Below are 22,037 nucleotides of genomic sequence, written 5' to 3' on the forward strand. Positions count from 1 at the left end.
CCAAGCCGCACCAACCTAATGCTGGCCGCTTCCACACCACCAGGGAGGGACTGCAGCCGAGGCCTCCCAAGCACACAAAGCAAGATGCACGTGCCAATGACCAGTCAATAACCAGTCAGTAAACCACCGCCCTTGCAGATGCTTGATACTTGCTTAATCCTTGTTTCATGCTGTGCTACCACTCACAATGTCACTTGCCACTCGATATTTGCTGCCCTTCAACCAGGCATCTATGTGCAGTCTGCAACGTGTGATGGCTTGAAGTGCCTGCTTGGTGCAGATGCTGATGCTGTTGCTGGTACTAATACTGATGCTGAGGGTTAGGGGCAGGTGATGGGCTGAGAATGTGGGTGGTAGAGTGAACTGCTGCGAACTGCCGCTGCAGAGGAAGGTTTTTACCTTGCCACTTGCTCCTCTTTCTCCTCTTTCTCCTCTACCCTCTTTCTCTCCCAGCTCAGCCTTACAGCCCCACCCATGGACTGACGAGGGTCAAAGCCAGTTGCAGCCAAACCCCCCCACTCTTCCGGACCAGCCAAGGGAGTGTGAGCTGCCAGGGGGCTGAATAGCAGCAGAAACGAGGCAATGTGGGCTCCAAGCATGCACTGACCTGCAACCACGATGACTCCTCCACTGCCGCTCTGGCCCCACCCAGTACCTTGCGGATGGATAGCAGGCCAGCCCGGACCAGCCAGGGGAGTATGGGCTGCAGGAGGGCTGATTAGAAGCAGAAACCAGGTAGTGGAAGGTTCGAGGCAGGCACTGCGGGCGTACTGACCTGCGGCCGCGGTGACTACTCTGCTGCCACTCCAGCCCACCCCCCCCCCCCTCCCCTGGTGCCTCGCGACAGGCCTGTCCACAGCACGGCACGGCACAGACACAAACACCACATTTGCTCCCTGCTGCCACTCCTCCACACGTACTTCTGATTCTGCCCAGTGAAGGCACCGTGTCATGGATAACAAGGAGTGTTTTTAGGCGACTCGTAGTAACTTTATAATTTATGAGAGGGAGCACTTTATTCCATATAATACATGGTCACACCATCTTAAATCCTTGGTATCTTGCGTTTTCAAATGAAAGAGATTGTATGGTAACAGATAAGAAGACTTAAAGTGGAATTTGTAGGGCACAATTGAACATACCAAAAAACAGTTAGTGGTTTGTTGAAAAAATATTATAATCAGTTTCATGTATCTCAGATTGAAAAAAAAAATTATGGTTCAGAATGAGCACTAACATGCAGAGGGGTTCTCTATTTCCTCTTATGACTCACAGTGTTGTAAAAATAACCTTGTTGAATTATATATTTCCTTTCTGCTCCCTGTTGATTTTAGAAAAACAAGTCAGTAGAAGGAAAAAACTGTTAATTTTTTAGATGTTTAAACTGCAGCTACAGTGATACTCCGTGACCTGTCTTTCACCTTAGCTGATGGCTCAAGCAGTAGGCATAATGGCATCACAACCTACCTTTAATAACTTATTATAGTTGAGCTGCTTTGTCATTTCTTTCTTTCAGGTGAATAGATACGTCACAACTCAACTGCAATAAGGAAATTAGAGATAGGCTTTTATACAGGGATTGCTGGCTCCCACATATTATATAAACGTTTACTAATCTGTAAGCAGATTTAGATGTGGACCTCATCCACAACTACATACACCTCTGACAAGCTCTATTAGCCTACTCAAAAGATTATTCATGTGTTCCTGATGCTGCCACTAAAAAATAGCGTGCTACTGTAGTAGTTAGGCAGGGACACTTTCCATGACAGACAGAGTCCTCATTAACAATATGCCCTACTTTTTGCGCAGATTCATGGACACATGAAGGAGGACTTGGGGAGCCATAGAGGATATGGACCAGGATACAGTTCTGATGCATCCTTGAGAGGTGGCTAGCAGAACCAGCCTTTGGCTTATCCAATTGAAAATACTCCATAGAGTCTTATAATTGGAGTTGGCTACACATGATGGGCTTGGTGCTGAACAGCAAATGCTCAACGTGTGGAATGGTGCTGGACAGCAAATGCTCAACATGTGGAATAAAGAAAGGCATCTTCAAACACAACATGTGGAAAGGTGAATAAATAAGGGTGTTCTGGGTGCAGGTGGGAGTTGAAATTTCTTGGGTAATGGGAATATCAGTTCCCAGGCCCCCATTATTTTGTAATTCTGGGTATACGGAATGATGCTTATGACAGCTGACTCTTTAAAGATGGTGATTACAAAAACGAGATATATCAAAAGAAAGGGGAAACTTGAAAAAGCCCACCAAGGTGAAATGGTGCATAGACATGGAGAAATGTATGGAAGCTAAAAATGTATATGAAGGTAGAGGATGCATATGGAAACAGAGGAAGATATTGGTATCTTGCCATAATTATTGTGGTATGGAGAATGAACGCTTCCTCCTAGAGGTATTGATGAGTAAACTTTATCTCCAGACTACTTGCAGATACCTAAGGAGTATCTCAAACTTAGAAGTGCCTCATATTTATAAGCACATAAATATCATAATAGGATAAGTCTTTGAAGTCATGAGTTATGACTCTTGCTCTGTAGATGTATAAAATGTCTAAATAGCCTATGAATTTTAGCATGCTGATGTGGTTGTTTTATGTTTTGAAATTACACTTAAAATGTTTAAAATGCACTCTTACAGCACATCATTCTACATGTCGAACTGAGAGTACGTTCCACAACCATACCATAGCTCAAATATCCATGGAGGCCACAGTGCAGTTCACCATATCAAAAGCAGTGCATAGGTCTTTAAGTGCTAGATCTGTGGAAGCCTTCTTACAGATTATGCTTATCACTAAGCAGTGGATTAAGCACTGCTCTAGTATGCTGAATCCTTGACTGAAAAACAAATAGCATCTGTAACAAATGGGGTTGCTGGTTGATGGGGGGGGGATGGTATCAAGTTATTTATCTGGGATTTTAGAGTAACACCAAATCACTGTATGACACTACACAAACACTATTCCTAATCTCACCACTCAACATCAAGGTTGGAAACTGGATTATTGGTTGAGGAGGGAGGGTAGAGGGTAAAACCCTACTCAAGCACAAACCGCAATCCTAGTCAGTGTGAAGCCACAAGCAAACCCTATATTGACCTGTGCTCACCACCCCCCCCCACCCCCCGGTAGCTTGCCACAGATCAGTCAAGCTTAACTTGTGTAAAATATATGTGAAGTCCAACATAGAAGATGTGTCACACAGTCAAGGCGATATTTCAAGTCGAGTCTGCCATCGACAAGGGATTTGTGATGGAAGGGCCTGTGTCATGGAAGCTCCACACAGCGGCAGTTCTGATGCGGGCTGCAAGATCGATTCGGAGTCCTTGTCCTGGGAGCATACTTTCAGTAGAGGTGATGCATCGGTTTTTTTCGTACTGCATAGCAGAGGCGATGTGTTGGTTCTGCTGGATCCAGATTGGCTGGCAGAGCCCCTTCAAACCCACTTCAAGGGGTCCAGGACTGGGGTGGCACCCCTTGGTAGGACTCACAGATGCAGAGCTCAGGTGCTGGGTTCAAGGTAGTTGGAGACCTCTGTCCCACAGGCTCTACTCAGGAGACCAGCCAACTAACCCTTGGAGACTCTCTGGGGTCATGAGTTAAACAGATGCAGGTCCAGTACTTCTCAACCAGGCAAGAGGGCAGCAGGTCAGCACAGCAGGGCAGCAGTCCTTCAGAGCAACAGTCCAGCAGAGCGGCAGTCCTTTCAGCAGCACATCAGCCCTTCTTCCTGGTAGAGACTTCTCAGGCCCTGAAGTGTACTGAAGAGGCGGTGTCTGAGGTACAATATTTAAACCTGGGCCTTCTTTTGAAGAGGGAGAAACTTCTAGAGCTTTCCCTTTCATCTCCACAGGCACCCTGCCTTCCCTGCCCTGGCTCCAGTCTAACTACTAGGGGTATGCAGCTCTTCGTGTAGAGGCAAGATACAGCCCATTCAAGTGAAATTAGGACTGCACCCAGCTCTGCCTTGCCATCCTGCCAGTAATGGCCTTCTAGGCACACCTATGCCCTCTATTGTGTGTGGCATCCCAGGAGTAATGCACAAACTTCAACTGTCAGCTACACCCTGTCATGTGACTTGGAGACAGGCTACAGTCACTCAATGGCTAATGCAGGAAAATGGCAACTTTCTGAAAGTGGCCTTTTCAATGTGATTTAAAATCCGTCTTTACCATAAGAGAGGATTTTTTATTACAATTCCCAAGATGCCAAACATGAACGGGTTACCTGTTCCCATTTGAAAGTTACAGCTTATTAAATATAATAGGATAACTCCAATGTTATCCTAAGGGAGAGACGGGCCTTGCAGTAGTGAAAAATGAATGTAAGCGTTTTTCACTGCCAGGACATGTAAAACTTAACAGTACATGTTCAACATTTTAAATACACTGCACCCTGCACTGAAGGCTGTTCAGAGCCTGCCTTAAGGTTGACTTATATGTATTAAAAAAGAAGGTGTGGGTCTGGCAAAAGGTTTTATTTTGCCAGGTCGAAATGACAGTTTAAAGACTGTACACATACATTGCTATGGCAGGCCTGAGTTATGTTTAAAGGGCTACTTAAGTGGGTGGCACAATAAATGCTGCAGGCCCACAGTTCGGGCTAGACTGCTCCCATAAGGAGCAGGGTCAAGACTGATTTGCATATGGCTGGGTCCAAACTGGGGTGAGCAAAAGAACTATGGAATTAACCCTGATGTCTTGACTGGGGGTGAACGTTTGATTTATACAGCATTCCATCCATCATTTGTTGCTGTAGCAAGCCCGCTAGTAGCATTTAATTTACAGACTCTGGGTACATGTAATACCACCTTACTAGGGACTTATAAGTAAATTAAAAATGCCATTTGAGGATAAGCCACTTTTGAATGTTTTAAGGAGTAAGCACATCCACTTTAGCAATTTTTAGCAGCGGTAAAGTGAGCAGAGTCCTAAGGCCAGAAAATACAAGATCTGGAAAAACAAAGGGTGTGAATGCAAAATATTTGGGGTACGACCTGCCTAAGCCAACAGATCTAACTCGTGTCCCCCCAGCTGAAAGTAAAAAGAACTACCCAACCTCCTGGAAGTTCTCATCACTAAGGCAAAAAACCTGGAGAGAACATCAGCACTGGCATGGGCTGACCTAGAACAATGTTCCACTGTAAAATGCATTATGGTAGGGAGATGGACTACATCAACAATTTGGTATTCTCACCTGTCATCAGCACATACCATTGGAGGGGCCTGTGGTCTGTCTGAACCCAGAAGGAAGTCCCAAACATGTATGGTCTTAGCTTCTTCATTGCCCAGACCACAGCAAAGGCTTCTCTCTCGATAGCACTTCACCTCTATTTCTGGGGAAGTAACCTCCTACCAGGCTAGCCAATACCCTCATTTAACTGTGACAATACTGCCCCTATGCCATGCTCAGAGGCATCAGTTTGCATGATACGTTCCTTGGAAAAGTCAGGAGCCGTGAGTACAGGGACTGTACACATGGCCTGTTTAAGGGAGTCAAAGGCTTTCTGACAGGCTTCTGTCTAGATCACCTTTCTTGGCTGCTTCTTCGAAGTCTGCACAGTTAAGGTAGCAACAATAGTGCCATACTCCTTAACAAATCTCCAGTAGTAGCCAGTGAGGCCCGGAAGGTCCTCACTCCTGTTTGTGATTTGGGGTGCTCCGAGGCCATGATGGTTTCTATCTTGGCCTGGAGGGGTTGGGGCCTGGCCAAAATTTAGCAATTTACAAACCGCACACACAGGCTGCAATGGCAGGCTTGAGACATTTTAAAAGGGCTACTTAGGTGGGAGGCCAAATAAGTGCTGCAGGCCCACTAGTAGCATTTAATTTACAGGCACTGGGCACATGTAATACCACCTTACTTGTAAGTAAATGAAATATGGCAATTTTGGATAACCCAATGCTACTGTGTTTTATTGAGTAAGCACATGCACTTTAGCTCTGGTTAGTAGTGGTAATGTGTGCAGAGTCCTAAGGCCAGCAAAACCAAGATCATCAAAAATAAGCTGCTTGATGGCAAAAAGTTTGGGGGAAGACCACCACCCTCTGGCTGACAGGAGTTTTATCATGCAGGCCAGTAACTTGTCTAATATAAGACTGCCCAGAAGTATGGAATCTTTAAGGTAATTTGCACAATAACAGCATGGGTTTGACCTTCTATTCTTCTGATGGATATGTGGAAATACAAGAGATCCACATGAGGTATTAAGAACCCTTGGCCATAAAAGACTCATATTGAAATTATACATGAGCACCCCATCGCGAATAGGGCTATTTGCATTTGCCTTGACTAATTCTATCAAACAGAAAACAGTATTGACTGTACCCATGTTCTCCTATTACACTGCACTCCTGGCTACATTTGACCTTTATAGATTAGGAAAATGAACAGCTAATATCTTTTGTCAATACAAGGAGACTGTGAATCAAAACTGTTGTTTTATTCACTTAGGGGTATATTTACAATATTTTAGTGTAGGGCAGCTCCGCAAGCTCAGGGCAGTGTTTATGCTGTGCTGCCCTGCTTCAAGAGAAAAGGGTAGGAATGCCTGATATCTACAAGATACGGCGCATGCCTGTCCTTTCTGCCAGCACCAGGGCACAAAATGCAGCAAAGTGCCAACACAGGTGCAAGGGTGTGTGTTTTGTTGGCCTGATTGGTTTTATGCAGAAAGAGACACCTTCCTGCACAAAAAATAATCAAAGGAGTCGTTTTCCTGGTTCTTCGTCTGCTGCAGAATGCAGCATACGTGGGAAGAGGAAAAAACAACGAGAAATGTAAACATTTCTCCTTGTTACGCCTGCGTTGGTAAGGTGTTAAATTTGGCACTGCCTCAGATTTACGCTATGTTGTAAATCTGGGGCAGTGTCAAAAACCATAGGTGTTGTGTGGGAATACCCACAGCAACATCAATGGAAAGCCCTTTCATCGCAGAGTAAGACATTGCCATATTTACAAGGCCATGAAAAGCCTTGCAGGTTGGCTTGCATGGTCCTGTAAATTTGGGCCGGCACACTGCGCCTCCAGTGCGTCACAAAAGTGACTTTCTGGTGGCGTAAAAGTACTGCAGGGGCATTGTTAATATGCCCCCTAGTTGACTTGAGATGTCATGTGGCGTGTATGTGTGTGGATTGCTGGGTTGTTCAAACTACTTTTTTACTTATGGGAGAGATGTCTGTCATCTTGTCACCATTGTTGACGTGCTATGTGATTAATGCAGGGTCTATGGCAGTGGGCCAGTTTTTATGTTGAAATTCGTTGTCCGGGAATGTGAAGTTGGTTATGGTTTCTACTGATTTGCTGTTGATTGGAATATATTTAATGCCTACCTTTGATATTGCCATCCTCATCACATCAGTTTTTAGTGCGCCTCAAATGTCTCATTTTGGTTGATCATGTTTTCAGAAGCAACCTGCTATTTTCAGTAATAAATGGCTATTGCTGTGACCTGAGTATACGCTAGATAAAACTGGAAGTGGAAAGATCCACACAATGTCCATCAGATCATAAAACAAGCATTGGCATAGCCAATAGGTCTCGCCTTTGGGACCTTATAAGTGTTTAACCATGCAACAGTTGATGTTGTTGCAGGAAGGATATTGTGCTGCATAACTAAATACTTATAAGGCCCCAAAGGCGAGACCTATTGGCTATGCCAATGCTTATTTATACACCTTTTGAACCCAAAAGAAGACTGGACAGGGCTCAAGTTCTTGTTACAGCTCTCAGGTATGCGTCGGAGAAACTACTGGCCAGAATTGCTCACTTAATTGTTGAAGTAGGGAAAAAAGAACATGTGACTAACAATAACAAGGTAGGAAATTGGTTTCCTGACAATGGTGTTGAAACTTTGGCAAGTAGAGTAAGAACCATCTGAGCATTTTTAAATTGTAGTTTAAATGTATTTTTAAAATTGTTTTTGAAAAATTAACAAGTACAACCTGGGCAAAAGAAAGTTGCCTGTCATTACAAACTACTGCGACAGGATATGCATAGTCACAACTCACAGCATTACAGTTCTTTTTTAAACAGGCTTTGCAACGGTCTTTCAAGTATCAAGCAGCATACCACAATTGCTGGCAACCCTCCGCCTGACACTTTGTAATTGAGGGAGGAATAGGAGTACAACAACCGAGTATTTCATGCCCACATGTCTTCTGCTCTGAAACGGATTGTTGTCCCTATGGTGGTATGTGGAGGGTTGAATGCCCTTACTTGTTGAACATTTTGCTTTTGATTAATTGGTTGAATAGTCACTAACACTGTAGACCTGCAGCGTGGTACAGGCTTTTTAAACTCTATAGTAAAATGGAGGTATTTTGTCAGATAAGTGGAGATGAATGTAGCTCATGGGTTTTTGGGGAGCAGCAAGGGAGTAGCAGCGGCTTGATGACTGCTAGTTGCGTCCGTGCTCAGTACCCACGTTTTATTTATGAAGTATTCTCCCCTCCTCTGTAGAAGGGAATATTTGTGGGATGGGAGGGTTTTATGTCACTCATATTTGGGGTTTTCAGTGTGGGTGGAGGAAGGAGATAGCTGGAAAGGGTTTCTTTTTGGATTGTCTATATGCTTACACACAGGAATACCTCATGTAGCCACTCAATACAAATAACATGCAGTAGGCCTGTAACCGGCGCTTTACTTTTAACATTAAAAGAAAAGCGCGGCTGCCGTGATTATAGTAAAAGTAAAGAAATAGATGTTTTTTTCTATTTCTTTACCTTTGCTATACTCGCGACACCCGCGCTTTACTTTTAATGTTCAAAGTAAAGCGCGGGTGCCGCGAATATAGCAAAAGTAAAGAAGTAGATGTTTTTTCTATTTCTTTACTTTTGCGAAAGTGAAAGTGATCACGGTGCTAATGACCCGTGAAAGACAGCTGGCGGCCGGCTGTGCGCGTGCACGCTCGCGTGAACGCAAGCGCTAGGCCAGCCAGCAGCACTTTGAAAACTCACCTACTAAATGTCTCTATCCGAGCAGCGCATGTGCGCTGACTCAGCGAGACCTAAAAAGGTCACTGCGTGTTCTGATTACTGAGGCAAAGCTGATATTACCCGGCCACCAGCGAAAGAAAGGAATTTCGATAAAGCAAGTCTGATTTACTAAAATAGCTAAAACTAATACTTTTCGGAAATATATGTGTTGAACTTGCCCTCAGGTTTATTAATGTCTATACTGATACAAAAGACCATTACTCTGACTGTTCCTGTGCCACCAGTGTAGGAAACAAATTTCAATAAAGGAAAGCTGTTTTACTAAAATATCTCAAACTAATACCTTTCGAAAACATTAGAGCGTTGATCTTGTCTGCAGGATTTAATTATTTCCATATTGACGCAGGTGACCAGTTTGTGGCTCACTTTGATGCTGAAGAAACGGACAGCAGAGGAGAAACTGGACCTTATATCATCTCAGGTAAACTGTGATTGTCGGGTCCCTGCTTTGTGGGTATAATTGTGCAGTATGCTCTTTCATGCATCGAGAATCTGAAATTGATGGACCTGTTTTGCTGTCATTTAATGGTTGGCCTGACTACTGTTCTCCTATTTGAAACACGCATTTTAGGGTGCCACCTGAGGGTTTGTACTTTATTATATACATTATGATATAGACTGGAAAATCACAGTACCCCTAGGTTCATTGCCTTCCAATTAAATCTTTCTTCACCAGCTTTTTCAGGCCAGGTTCCAAGCATTACATCCTTTAGGCCTCAAGCCTCGAAACACCTAGACACTTCCTTTCACCAACTGTAGTACACACACTCCGGTTTTGGCCTAGACTTCGCCTGCACACAGTTTATCCCTATTATTACTAAATATGCTCATCTCTTTGGGTTAACCGAAAAAACCCAAGCTTTAACCATAGAAAAACAAAGGTTTGAGGAGCACAGTAAGATCTTTACATCACTTAAAGAAATTCTTTTTATAATTTACAACTTCCAAACCGACAGTAGAAGACACCATAGAGCACACAGGTCAATCTCTGGAGCATATTATTTGTTATCTTCCTTTAATTTTCAATTTCATAGCATTATGGATAGACATTTCCTAAAATGTGCAACAGCCAAATATGCAACAGCCTACGCCATGGAGATCCAACAGGTGTTACTTGAATTACTTCCCTCTCCGGGAAAAAATAAATTAAGCAGGAAATTTGTCCTTTTGGATCTTGTATTGGCAAAGCGAAGTATTGCTATTACATGGCTTAAGTCCAAGCCCCCACTTGCAAGGTGTGGTTGCAAGATGTCTGAGAATGGGCAACTGCAGAGGAGGCGCTTATGAGACTTGTAGGAAGAGATGAAAAACTTGAGGATGACCTGCTACCCTGGTCGTCTATGCTGTCTGAGTTGCAGGAGCTGCAGGCACTATCTGTATTCGTGGGGGCTAATGAGGGGTTGATGTCTTCCGGCACAGAGGTGTGAATGCAAAATGGATAGATATGGGGTTTTGCTAGAGGATCATAGGAATAACCATTAATCGTTTACACTGTCTTAGGTTTAGGGCTCGAAGATAAAATTCATTTATAACATCATGTAGTCCCATTGATAGCTTACAATGTTTTGTTTTCTCTCCCGTATGGCAAAACTTTCATTCCATCGAATATGTGCTCTTCTGACTCCGGATATATGCAATGGATTTTATGCGTGAGAGAATTTTTTAATTTTTTTATGCAGATTTATATAGCGCAAACTCGACCCGAAGGTATTGGAGCGCTTTACATGAGCACCGGTTACGTTACACAAGGACACATTCATTTTTTTGGATGAGCACGGGGAGATTAAGTGATGTGCCCAGAATCACAGGATGTGGACGCGAGCCCGAGGCTCGAACCTTGGTTTCCAGCACCAAAGTTGGCAATCTAGCCGTCAGACCACATCCACAATTGTATTGTTTTCATCCTTTTCGTGCTCTCCTTACTGTGTATTTCTGCATTTGCTGTGCAAGTATCACGATGTGGATCATTTATTTGTATGTGGACAGTGGGGGATGAAAGATGGAAGCCTAAAGATAGAATCCTAATGGTATGCGTTGGCTATATTATATCGCTATATACCAATAAATGTACAAAAAAAAAAAGACCGTCGAAGTGCCGCCATCTCCGGCAGAATTTCTCACCCACGTCGACGGCACCATAGGGAAAAGCGACTGTCAGAGTTAGTACAGCCACATTGTCCACTGGGCCAATCACGATGTGCCTTCCCTACACAGAAAATGACATTTATAAAAATTAAAAAAATGACCATACAGGTGTGTTTAAATAAATTGTGTAATTTGTCAAATTAAAAACATATGCATTACACATCATTGGGCTGAGTGAAATGCAATATAATGTAGAAATTGCACTAACCAAGGTGTAACGTTGACTTTTTAAATACCTGTAAAAGCAATATCAGTCCCAAACTTGAATCAGTTCAGATATTTATCCATCTCACATTTTCCCTTGACTAATGCAATTCCTGTATTTTATCAAATGTCACATATTTTGTAAGGATGTAATGCATATGTGTTTATTCTTATATCTTATCTAGGTGGAATAAACACACCTGTATTAACACTTTTAAAAAAATTAAATCATCTTTTAGTTGGTGCAAGTGTCCATTATCCTGTTAAATGCTCGCACCTAAATTTGAATGGCCATCACATACTATTTTAACCACTGTATGCACTTAATAAAATATACATTAAAAAAAAAATTGTATTTCCTGTCATAATGGTTAATACAAATATGTACTTCATATTTTTGCCACAAACATTTCTAGGAATCAAACAATTGCAAATGAAAATTAATGTCAGGATAAACTTGGTAAAATCAAAGATCTTGATGTATTTAACTTATGAGATACTTCTCTTATTGCTCAAGTTTAATGATTCATTATACAAATGGCAATAGTCAGATTCCACTGTTGTGCTCTTGTGGTATCTTGCCTCCTATTTAACTGCCAAAGGGAACCTCCTCAGGAATGGGAATCTAGTGGGCACAGAGCAGACACCTCAATGATCTTTCTTGGGAGGAGTGAGTTTGGGTTTGGGAGGGGTGGTTTGGGTGTGGGTTTGGGAGGGGTGGGTTTGGTTTGGTTTAGGAGTGGAGGTTTTGGGTTTGGGAGGGATGGGGTTGAGTTGGGTTTGGAAGGGGTCAAGGCCAGACCAAAAAGAAAAGCAGAAGGAGGAGTAAGGGCTTTTGCAGGTGCATGTGAGACTGGTGTATGTGTGTATGTTTGGGTAAGTGCTTCTTGGCAGGTGTATGTTGGTCATGTGAGTGTGTGCGTTTGTGTTTGGTGAATGTTGCACTGCATGTTGGATGAATGTGCTGTTGAGGTGGTTGGTGCGGTTGTGATGCTTGTGGATGTGTTGGTCAGAATGGGTGTGTTGGTCGCTGTGGTGCTTGTGGGTGTGCTTGTGCTTGTGGGTGTGGTGGTGGTTCTGTGGGTGTGGTGGTGGTTCTTGTGGGTGTGCTGGTGGTTCTTGTGGGTGTGCTGGTGGTGGGTGGGTAAGGTGGTTATGGGTGTGTTAGTATTTGTGGTAGGTGTGGGTGTGGTGTCTATATGTTGTCTGGGTGTGTACTTCTGTTTCTTTGTATGTTTGTGTTTATGTGTGGGTGTGCTGCTTGTGTGTGTTGAAGTGAATGCGTGCAAAAGAGTAAGTGTGCATGGGACAGGGCTGGAAACAGATCTGCAGACAGTCCTGTAAATGATCTCTGCAGATCAGACATAGCATCATGAATGCCTTCCAGGTATTCTGCCAATAGTTGTATTTGGCAACTAATGCCTGGATGGCATTTAGGAGCGCATTCTGGCCTTACAGAAATGCTGCTTATGAGGTCAATAGCCTCCTCACTCAGCGCAGCCCTGGTGAGAGGGGTAGGGGGTGAGGGTTAAGATGGCTGCAGTGAAGGAGACTCCATCCCTTTTAGCAGGGAGGGTTTGGCCATCTGTGGGTGGGGAGCAAAAGGGAGGGTGGAGATGGGTCTCTGGGTAGTGGAAAAGGAGGAAGGTGGAACAGTAGCTGTAGGGTCCACCACCACTAGGGACTGGTTGGTTGTGGAGGCCTCTGAAGATGATGTAGAGTTGTTTGCCTCTGTGCCAGTCCCCTCACACTCCGTGCAACTGTGTCCATCAGTGATGGTGGTCTCACCAGCCAAAACACGGTGGCCAGGTACTTCCCTGCCTAGGTGGCCAATTTCTTCTTTCCCTGCTCCTGATAATGCTGAAAAGAAATATGCAATAGTTGTAATGTATCTGTGTAAATAGAACTGATCATGAACTTTGATCACAAAACATTTTCTATGTTTTCATATTTCACCTGCTTCAAGGCTCTCAAACCTTTGTTCTTTATTATCACTATCTCATGTATATAGGAAACATCTTCAGAAACCATTTTGCCACAGTTCTGTAATTCCCCATGATAGCTCCCATATAATTTATAATCTCGTCTCTTATCCATTTTTAATTCTGTCCAGGAACTTTTTAATACCTCTGAATGGTTGGGCTTTGTTGTTAAGAAAATTGAACTTATGTCACCAAAAAGGATATCATCCAAAAATACCTTTGTACAGTGTGTGTACAAGGCCCAAAATAGATGGATTAATTTTATTCATAAAAAGTAAAATATGATTTAATGTGAGTCAACAAATACTGCAATGTTGTACCAATATTTGTATAAACTGAAAGCTTGTTTCCTTTGTTTGGCCATTTTACAATGGAAACACTTACTTTAAGTAACTAAAGTATATTCAAATGTAAAAAACATTATATGAATTCAGTACTGATGTAGTTTAGCAATGTATCACGCACTATGTATATACCTGTGCTGTAGAAAAATTAGGATTTTATTTTATGTGGATTGACAAATGACTTCTACAGCATGAGCAAATACATAGGGCTTGATATATTTATAATCCACTTTAGTGCAGAGCAAAAACATTTCCACATTTGACTCCTAAATATCTCAAGTTATTTCAAGTTTGGTTTACCATCATGAAATTGTTTTAAAAAACATGCTGGCTTTCACTTTAGGTAAAAATTGGTACGACATCACAGTAATTGCTACATACACTCAGTCATATATCATTTTTACATCAAAGATTCAAATGCAATTCACAATATGCCACAGATTACACCTTGATGCATTTCTTCATTTTCCTAATGAGTCATGGGTTGGGCCTGATTTTGAGTTTTGCAGACGAACATGCACATTTGTGAGGGAGTAAGACATCCGTGGGAGGCAACTGCATTAAGGCAAAGGAGCATCACCCCACTGCTCTTTGAGCAGTGCAAAAACAAAACATTAAATGATAATAACACAATGTTATTATCATTTTATTTTTCAGTAGCCTGGGCAGGGTGAGACTGTGTTATCATGCCGCAGCAGCAGCCAGTAGGGAGGAGTGGTGGACACCATAAGTGCGCATGATGGTTTGGCCAGCCATCTTAGGATGGCCAAACCATCATCCGTACTTAGCATTTCTCTACCAGACTGTGTTGCACAGCTGGGTGAAGAGCAGTCCCAGGCTTCCAGGCACTGTCTGAGCCACAAACCAGGCCGCTCAGACTAATCCCGACGCTGCTGTCATGCTAATAATGGTATTACAGCATGACAGCAGCGTCGTGGTGTGCTTAGGAGAGTCTGGGAGCTTATGTGCTGCCAGCAGGAGTCAGGAGCAAAAGAGGACGGAGGAGAGGCGGTGGCCATACACAGGAAAGTGATCTCTTATTTTTTTTATTTTCAATACCTTCTCCACCCCGCCAGATGCCTCACCACTTCTGGTCCCTAGCAGCCACCACTAAAAACATCATGCAAATCTGTCACTTTTAACACAAATGAAAAAATATTTTTGAATCAAAACTCCTTTGGAATGAAAAATGTAGCCATTTAATCTGATGTTACCAGTGATTTTGGCTCACATGCTCATTCTTGTTTGTGTATAAAACCAACTTACCAATGGGATGTTTGGAGCATCATACATGACACAATAAAGACTAATGGCCAGTTTTGTAAAACTGTCCCTTATAACATCAAACAACATGATGTATATTTGTTGTTTAGGCAGCCATGTGTTTGCTTAAACCAGTCCTTTGATAGTGAACAGAAATCAGGTGGTATAATTTTCCACAAATTCATATTCAAAACATACCATCATTCACCTTGTGCAAAACTTACACCTTCAAGAACTCTTCTTGGACAATGGACATGTGTCAACCTTAATGTTGATGGCAAAATTTATTGCTGCAACAAAAAATAGTTATTTAACATGTTAAACTCAAACAAGAACTTGCCCCCTTGATGTGGCTGCTCTGGATAGACTACCGCAAGTATACGGGCCATTAGGGGAGTCAGAGTGCGGCACACATGCTTCCCACATTGGGAGGGCTGGCCAAGCTGGAATTCTGATGACTTCTTGATCCAGCGTCATAGGTCCTCCCACATCTTTTGACAATTAATTCTGTACTGTTTGTAGACCCCTAGGGCCCGCACCATCTTGGCAGTGGTTTTCCAAATGGTCTTTTTCTGATGGGCGTTGACCTGCATAAAGAAAAGAAGGCATGTTTTGTGACTTTTTGTTTGTGTCTGTATTGTTGTGACACAATTTCACTATATCGATCACAAGCATTAGTCTAAGGGTACTACACAATATATTTGTTTTTCTTTCTGACAAAAAAAACCAATAAATAATACTTTTGTAGTAACCTGTTGACTACCCTTGTCCCTTGCCATGTCCTAAATTCACTAATCCAGGTCAGTGACATCATCTAGACCAGAGAGCTCCAAAAGTTTCTGTAATGAGAGCTACTTCTGAGCAGCCACATGTCAGCCAAAGGGACTACTAGCCGTGCTACAGTGAAAATGACAACGGTGAGTTTTCACTTTCAGGACATGTAAAACATAACAGAAATGTTGTATGAAACTGGGTTACTGGTTGAGGGGAGTAAAACCCCACTCAAGCAGCAACCACAATCCTGGTCATGTGAAATCAAAAGCAAGCCCCAAAGTAACCTTTTCTCAACGCTCTGGTAGCTTGGCACATAGCAGTCAGGCTTAACTTAGAGGCAATGTGTAAAGTATTTCTGCAACACTTCAAACAGTAATAAAATGAAAACACCCCATAAGAAGAATCCCGCACCAGATTAGAATCAACTTTATTAAATAAAAGAAAAATAGAGCTATAAAAATCCATTCAGTAGAACCGGAGATATGCAATTTTAAAGATTTATATGAAAATAGCGCCAAAAAACACAAAGCGTCTTATGCGGTTATCTGGTTGCACCGGCCTGGGAAAAAGTCATAACTTCAGGCCGACAGTGGTGGAGTGTGGGCTAGCTACAGGGACCCAGTTATGCCCAGTTAGGCCAGCTGAAGAAAAGTACCTTAAATTCTGGTTGCAGAGTGGTGTTAGGTACTGCATAGAGGATACGTCGTGCAGGCTGGGAGGATGATGCTGAGTCCTTGCACTGGAAGATTCTGTGCATATGGGCTGGCAGAGCACTTCAAGTGCATTTCCAAAGGTCCAGGACTGGGTTGACACTACTCAGCACATTAGGACTCACAGTTGCAGAATCCAGGTTCTGGTTACAAGGGACTAGCCCTTGAAATCACTCTAGTGGTTCTGGGTACAGGCTGGAGGTCCAGGCCTTCACACCCAGGCAAGGGGGCAGCAGGCAGCAGGTCAGCACAGCAGGTGCCATCCTTCAGGCAAGCAGTCCAACGGAGTGGCCATCCTTTTAGCAGCACAGCAGTCCTTCTCCCTGGAACAATCTTTCACAGGTCCAGATGTGTACTCAAGAGTTGGGGCCAAATTTATCAAAGGGTTGCATCGCTTTTGCACCAAGCAAAGGGGTGCAAATGCAACACAATCCTTAAATGCGATTTAGCAAGCCACTCAAAGACCCTTTGCATGGCCTGGGTGGCTTGATAGATCTAGAGTAACGCAACTCAGCTCAAATCACTGCGTTGCATTACTTTACCCCAGGGAGGTGTTCCAAGGGTCTTGCATGAGTGTTCCCACGCATTGGGAGAGGAGGTGGCCTAACCGCTAGGGCGGTCGACCTCGAATCTGGGGATCTGTGTTTGAGCCTCTGCAATGATACTGAACATCCCTTGATTCTGGGCAAATCACTTAATCTCCCCGTGCCTAACAAAAAAATGAATGTGTCCTCATGTAATGCAACTGGTGCTATGTAAAGCGCTCTGATACCCGATTCGGGTCAGGTTTGCGCTATATGAAACTCTGTAAAATAAAAATAAATAAACACCCATTGATTTTGGCGTATTCCCAGATTTACCATTAGTGGTAGACCTGGGAATGCGTCAAATTGTTAAGCACCCCAGGTGAGGTGTACCGAGGAGAACTATCTTCATCTCTCCTCGTTCTTTGCTCTTTCTGTGTTTACTACATTCTGCAGCACACATAGACCGAGCAAAATGCATCAGGATATTGTTTTTGTGCAGGAAGGTGCCCCTTTCTGATAAAAACTATCCTGCTCACAACGCAGGCACCTTTGCACCATAGTGCAAAAGTGCCTGTGTTGGTGCTAGGCAGCACAGTTTGCGCCAGCACTGGGAAAAGGTAGGAATGTGTCATACAATGTTAAGTATGTCGCATTCCTACCCTATCGTTATCATGAAGCACAGCAAGGTGACTTGCTGCACTGCGTGATATATTGATAAATATGGCCCTTGGTGTCTGAGGTCCAATATTATTACCTGGTGCCTTCTTTGAAGTGGGAGAAACCTCCAGAGCATCTGTATTGTGTGTGGCTGTTTAGGAGGAATACACAAAGACCAACTGCCAACAACACCCAGCCATGTGTCCTACTTTTTAAATACAATGCACCCTGCCCTGTCGCCTGTTTAGGGACTACCCTAGAGGTAACTTATATGTTTATAAGCAGGTTTGATACTGGCAAAAGGTTTATTTTGCCAGGTGGAAATGACAATTTAAAACTGCATACGCAGCCTGCAATGACTCATTTGAGATGTCATCAGTGATGTCACTGACCATGTCATGAATGATGTAATACGTGACGTCATCAGCAGTGCATTGCGGGGGCGCGAGTTTTAGTTAGCTGAACTAACTATAACAATTGAATTTCTATGGTTTTGTATGAGTAAAATGTCCAACTAACTATAACGTCCCTGAAACCTATGGTTTTTTCAGTGAATTTCTAATGTTTTTTAAATGCTAATTTCTAACTATAACTTCCCTGAAACCTATGGTTATTTCAGTGAATTTCAAAGGTTTTTTAAATACTCATTTCTAACTATAACATGCCTGAAACCCATGTTTTTTTCAGTGAATTTCAACGTTTTTTTAAATGCTACTTTCTAGCTGTATTTTCCCTAAAACCTACTAATAATAATAATAGCAAGTAATTGTGTTAGTACTTAGGCTATTCCATAAGTACATCACTAGTAACTGAATGATTATAGTGCTGTAAAGAGAGTGCATGGTGTATTTATAAGTGCTTTGGTATTAGCGAAGTGATTAGATAAGTACACCGTGCTAGATGGGTGATTGGAGAAGTGCATGGGAACTGACAGGGTGATTGCTAGACTGCATGGGTAGTACCAGGGTATTTAGATGAGTGAATGAGTAGTATGTGCCTGCTTAGAGGTCTGTATGGATAGTGCACAGACAATTGTAGCACTGCTTCTGTTAGTGCTTCGGTCATTGTATGAGTACATCAGCAGTGACTAGATGATTACAGTCCTGCAAGGATAGTGTATGCTGAATTTATAAGTACTTGGGTATTAGTGGAGAAATTGCATTAGTGTATAGTACTGGCTGGGTGACTGGACATGGGCATGGGGAGTCACAGTGTCTTTGATAGACTGCAAGGGTAGTACCTGGGTGGATTAATCTTACCTGTTCCCAAGTAGATATGAAATTAATAGTAATATAATTTCACTTCTTTTTTTAAATGCAAATTTAAAGTATTTTAAACTTTAGTAGTAAGGTCTGTAAAAAAGAAGAAATTATTACATATAATGTTATAGTTTTCGCAACACAACATAAGTATACAATTACATCACATATTCAATTTGCCATTTCTTGCTGTCTTCAGATTGTATTGAATTTCACCATAAACAGTGATTTCAATGTTAATCATCAGATAACAGCGGGCAAAAAAATACAATCAATAAGATTGTTAAAAAAAAACATACTTCTCTTCAAACTGTCTACAACCAATGCAACTTGGTATTTACATTTTCACAAATAAACATCCTTTGTAACATAGTATATAATACAAAAATCAAATATATCACCCCCTTCTCTCAAACACAATTTTTCAAACGCAATAGGAAAGAACAGAATTAATAATTGAAACCGTAATTACGAACATCTTCCCTATTGGCCGAATGATGTTTCTAAAAATATTTCCATTGAGTATATCCGAAATAAACGTCTGAATTCATATACACACCTTCCCAAGAGGCCGAATTATGTTTCTGAAAACATTTCTATGACGATATCCAACGTACACTTCTAAAATCATATTCACATGTTTCCAATAGGGTGAATGATGTTTCTAAAATCATTTGTAGTGTAAATATCCAAAATATATTCAGTAATTCATGTTGATATCTTCTTAGAATTTTGGCATCAAAAATATTAAGTATGAATTTGGCAATTCATTAGGCAACCAAAATGTATACTCTAAATGCGCATCATTACATAGTGTCCATCCTTTATTGCATTTTAAATAGACAGTATAGTGTCCAGATGTTGAAGTAGGTCCATCGTGGAAAACAATAGCCATTGTTTTAAAAGTTCTTCCTGAAATTGACACTTGACCTGCTACAACATTTTTAATTTTGGTTTCCAATTTTGTTCCATCTGCTCTACAACGTTGCAGCATTAAAATAATATATTGTCCACATCTTTCTATAAATAATGTTGACAACATTTCCGATTTGCACTGAGTACATTCCATATGTTGATTAGCTGATTTTACTAGTTTGTTGAAAGACACTGTTTTCAAATCTGGCATTTTCAAATATATGAATCGTTCAGTGTCTATTTTAGTGGTTGATAAAAATGAACAGCTGTCACATCTATGTACCCATCTGTAACGTAGTCCAAACTGATTTTCAATTTGTATACCTTCATCTTCTAATACTGCAAGCTTAAACATAAGAAATTCCTGAGCATCTTGCTGTACATTCTGTGTAAATTGTGAAGAATCAGAACATATATCCAAAAGATTCCGCACATCAGAAGCAGTATGGATTTTCGTTCTTTTCAGTTTTCAACTTCTCAAAAATATAATGTAACAAAGAACAAAATCTTTTTTCTCAATTTTCAATAATTGCATGCTGTAGATTTAAAAAAAAAAGACAACGTTCGCAATTACATTAGCATAGAAGTTGATATCTGAACTATTTTCTAACTGATATCCTACAATATTAGCAACTGTGTTACCTTCTATTTTCTTTCCAGACTCGTCATTCTTTTCAATTCTTTTTTCTTTGCAACCTCAGTATAATCTTTATCATATTTTCATTTCGGATGTATTAAACGTTTTTCATAAATAGGATATTCACCTAAGTTAGGAACATAGAGTCTTCTTAACCTATTGTACTCTTTTACACAATTTACATCTGCACTAACCTTTTGCTCATCAAAATCAATCAAATATAATCCGGATAACGTTCTTACTCGAGACATGCAACATACGCCATACCCTCTTTAAACACAGAACTTCCAATATTTACCAAAGCATTGTCTACACTTTAACCTTGAGATTTATGAATAGTCACTCCATATGCTAAAAAAACAGGAAACTGTTTTCTACGAACATGCAAATCTTTTACAAGCAAGAAATGAACACAACAGCGTCCAATTTGTTTCACCTCTTCAATCTGATCGAATGTAATCTTAAGAAATTCAATCTCATCTCTATTTGCATAACTAACAAAGTCAACAACTTTCCCCATTGCTCCATTTACTAAACCTTTTTCAACATCTAAATTACGCCGTAATATTACCCGGCAGTTTACAGAGACATACAAGGTCTTTTCCAAACCAGCAGTCTTAGATATTGATTTTTCCAAAGAGTCAAATTTTAACTGCAATTTCTCTGACAAAAGAATAGTTACTCCTTCATGTTCTATTTTATCAATAGCTACCATTTTCATTATCGGTTCATTCTCCATTTTCAACAGTTCTTCATTGAATGCAGAGCATTCTTTCAGTGTGGGCATAAGGCAAATTATAGATTCCTTTTCGGCAATTCTTCGGTAGATTGTTTCAGCCACAATATTTTCACTTGGAAACAAGTTTTTTAGTAGCCGACTTTCTAAAACATTTTTTCCATCCTTTGTTAAGACACCAATTCTAATATTTTGAAGAATATTTCCAAAATCGTCATCATTTGCTTGTCACATGTTCTTGATAAGTTCCTTATATTCAAAATAACTCCTAATAGTCACATTTCCAATACTTCCCAAAGATTTTTTTAGTGTCTTCATGAAGAAGAGTTTTAAAAACCGGTTGGCCTTTCACAGGTGTGAGTTGTAGAAAATCACCAAATACAATTACATGTTTCCCTCCAAATAAAACATCGTAATTTGTTTTTAAAATATGCTGCATCCTCAAATGTACAAATGCAAGCATTAAGTTTGAGACCATGCTTACTTCATCAACTACCAGAATTTTCATTTTCTTTAGTACTCTTTAAACTTCAAAACAAGCTTCTCCAGATAGCTTGTGGTATTCCAATTTATTTTCATGTTCTACTGGTAACATAAGTAGACGATGTAATGTAATCCCTTTAATGTTGTGTGCTGCTAACCCAGTTGGAGCAGTTACAACACAAGACAAATGTGAATCTGTTGTTTTCTGTGGATAACTTGACAAACATTGAGGTGCCGATTACGATCCGGCAAAAAAATTCCCCGTGCGTCTCGTATCCGGACTTTTTACCGTACGAATCGTACAAGTGCCGTACGAACTGGCAATCACGATTCGCATGGTAAAAAGTCCATACGAACCGCATTGGGAATGATTCCCCACACG

At 41.4% G+C, this 22,037-nt stretch overlaps 1 protein-coding gene across 3 annotated transcripts in view; it reads left to right on the forward strand.

Annotated features, from left to right (window-relative positions):
• The window catches only part of LOC146775773 (uncharacterized), a 409,198-nt gene that overhangs the window by 335,263 nt on the left and 51,898 nt on the right, over positions 1 to 22,037 (forward strand). For 2 of the 3 annotated variants that reach the window (XM_085636851.1, XM_085636853.1), the window contains exon 6: positions 9,366 to 9,440. The exons of the other annotated variant lie outside the window; for it this stretch is intronic. In XM_085636851.1, coding sequence (XP_085492977.1) covers positions 9,366 to 9,440 — 75 coding nt within the window. The remainder of the gene's footprint in view (positions 1 to 9,365; positions 9,441 to 22,037) is intronic. 3 annotated transcript variants of the gene reach the window in all.

Source organism: Triturus cristatus, chromosome 12 (genome assembly GCF_964204655.1).
Source record: "Triturus cristatus chromosome 12, aTriCri1.1, whole genome shotgun sequence".
Classification (NCBI taxonomy): Eukaryota; Metazoa; Chordata; class Amphibia; order Caudata; family Salamandridae; genus Triturus; species Triturus cristatus.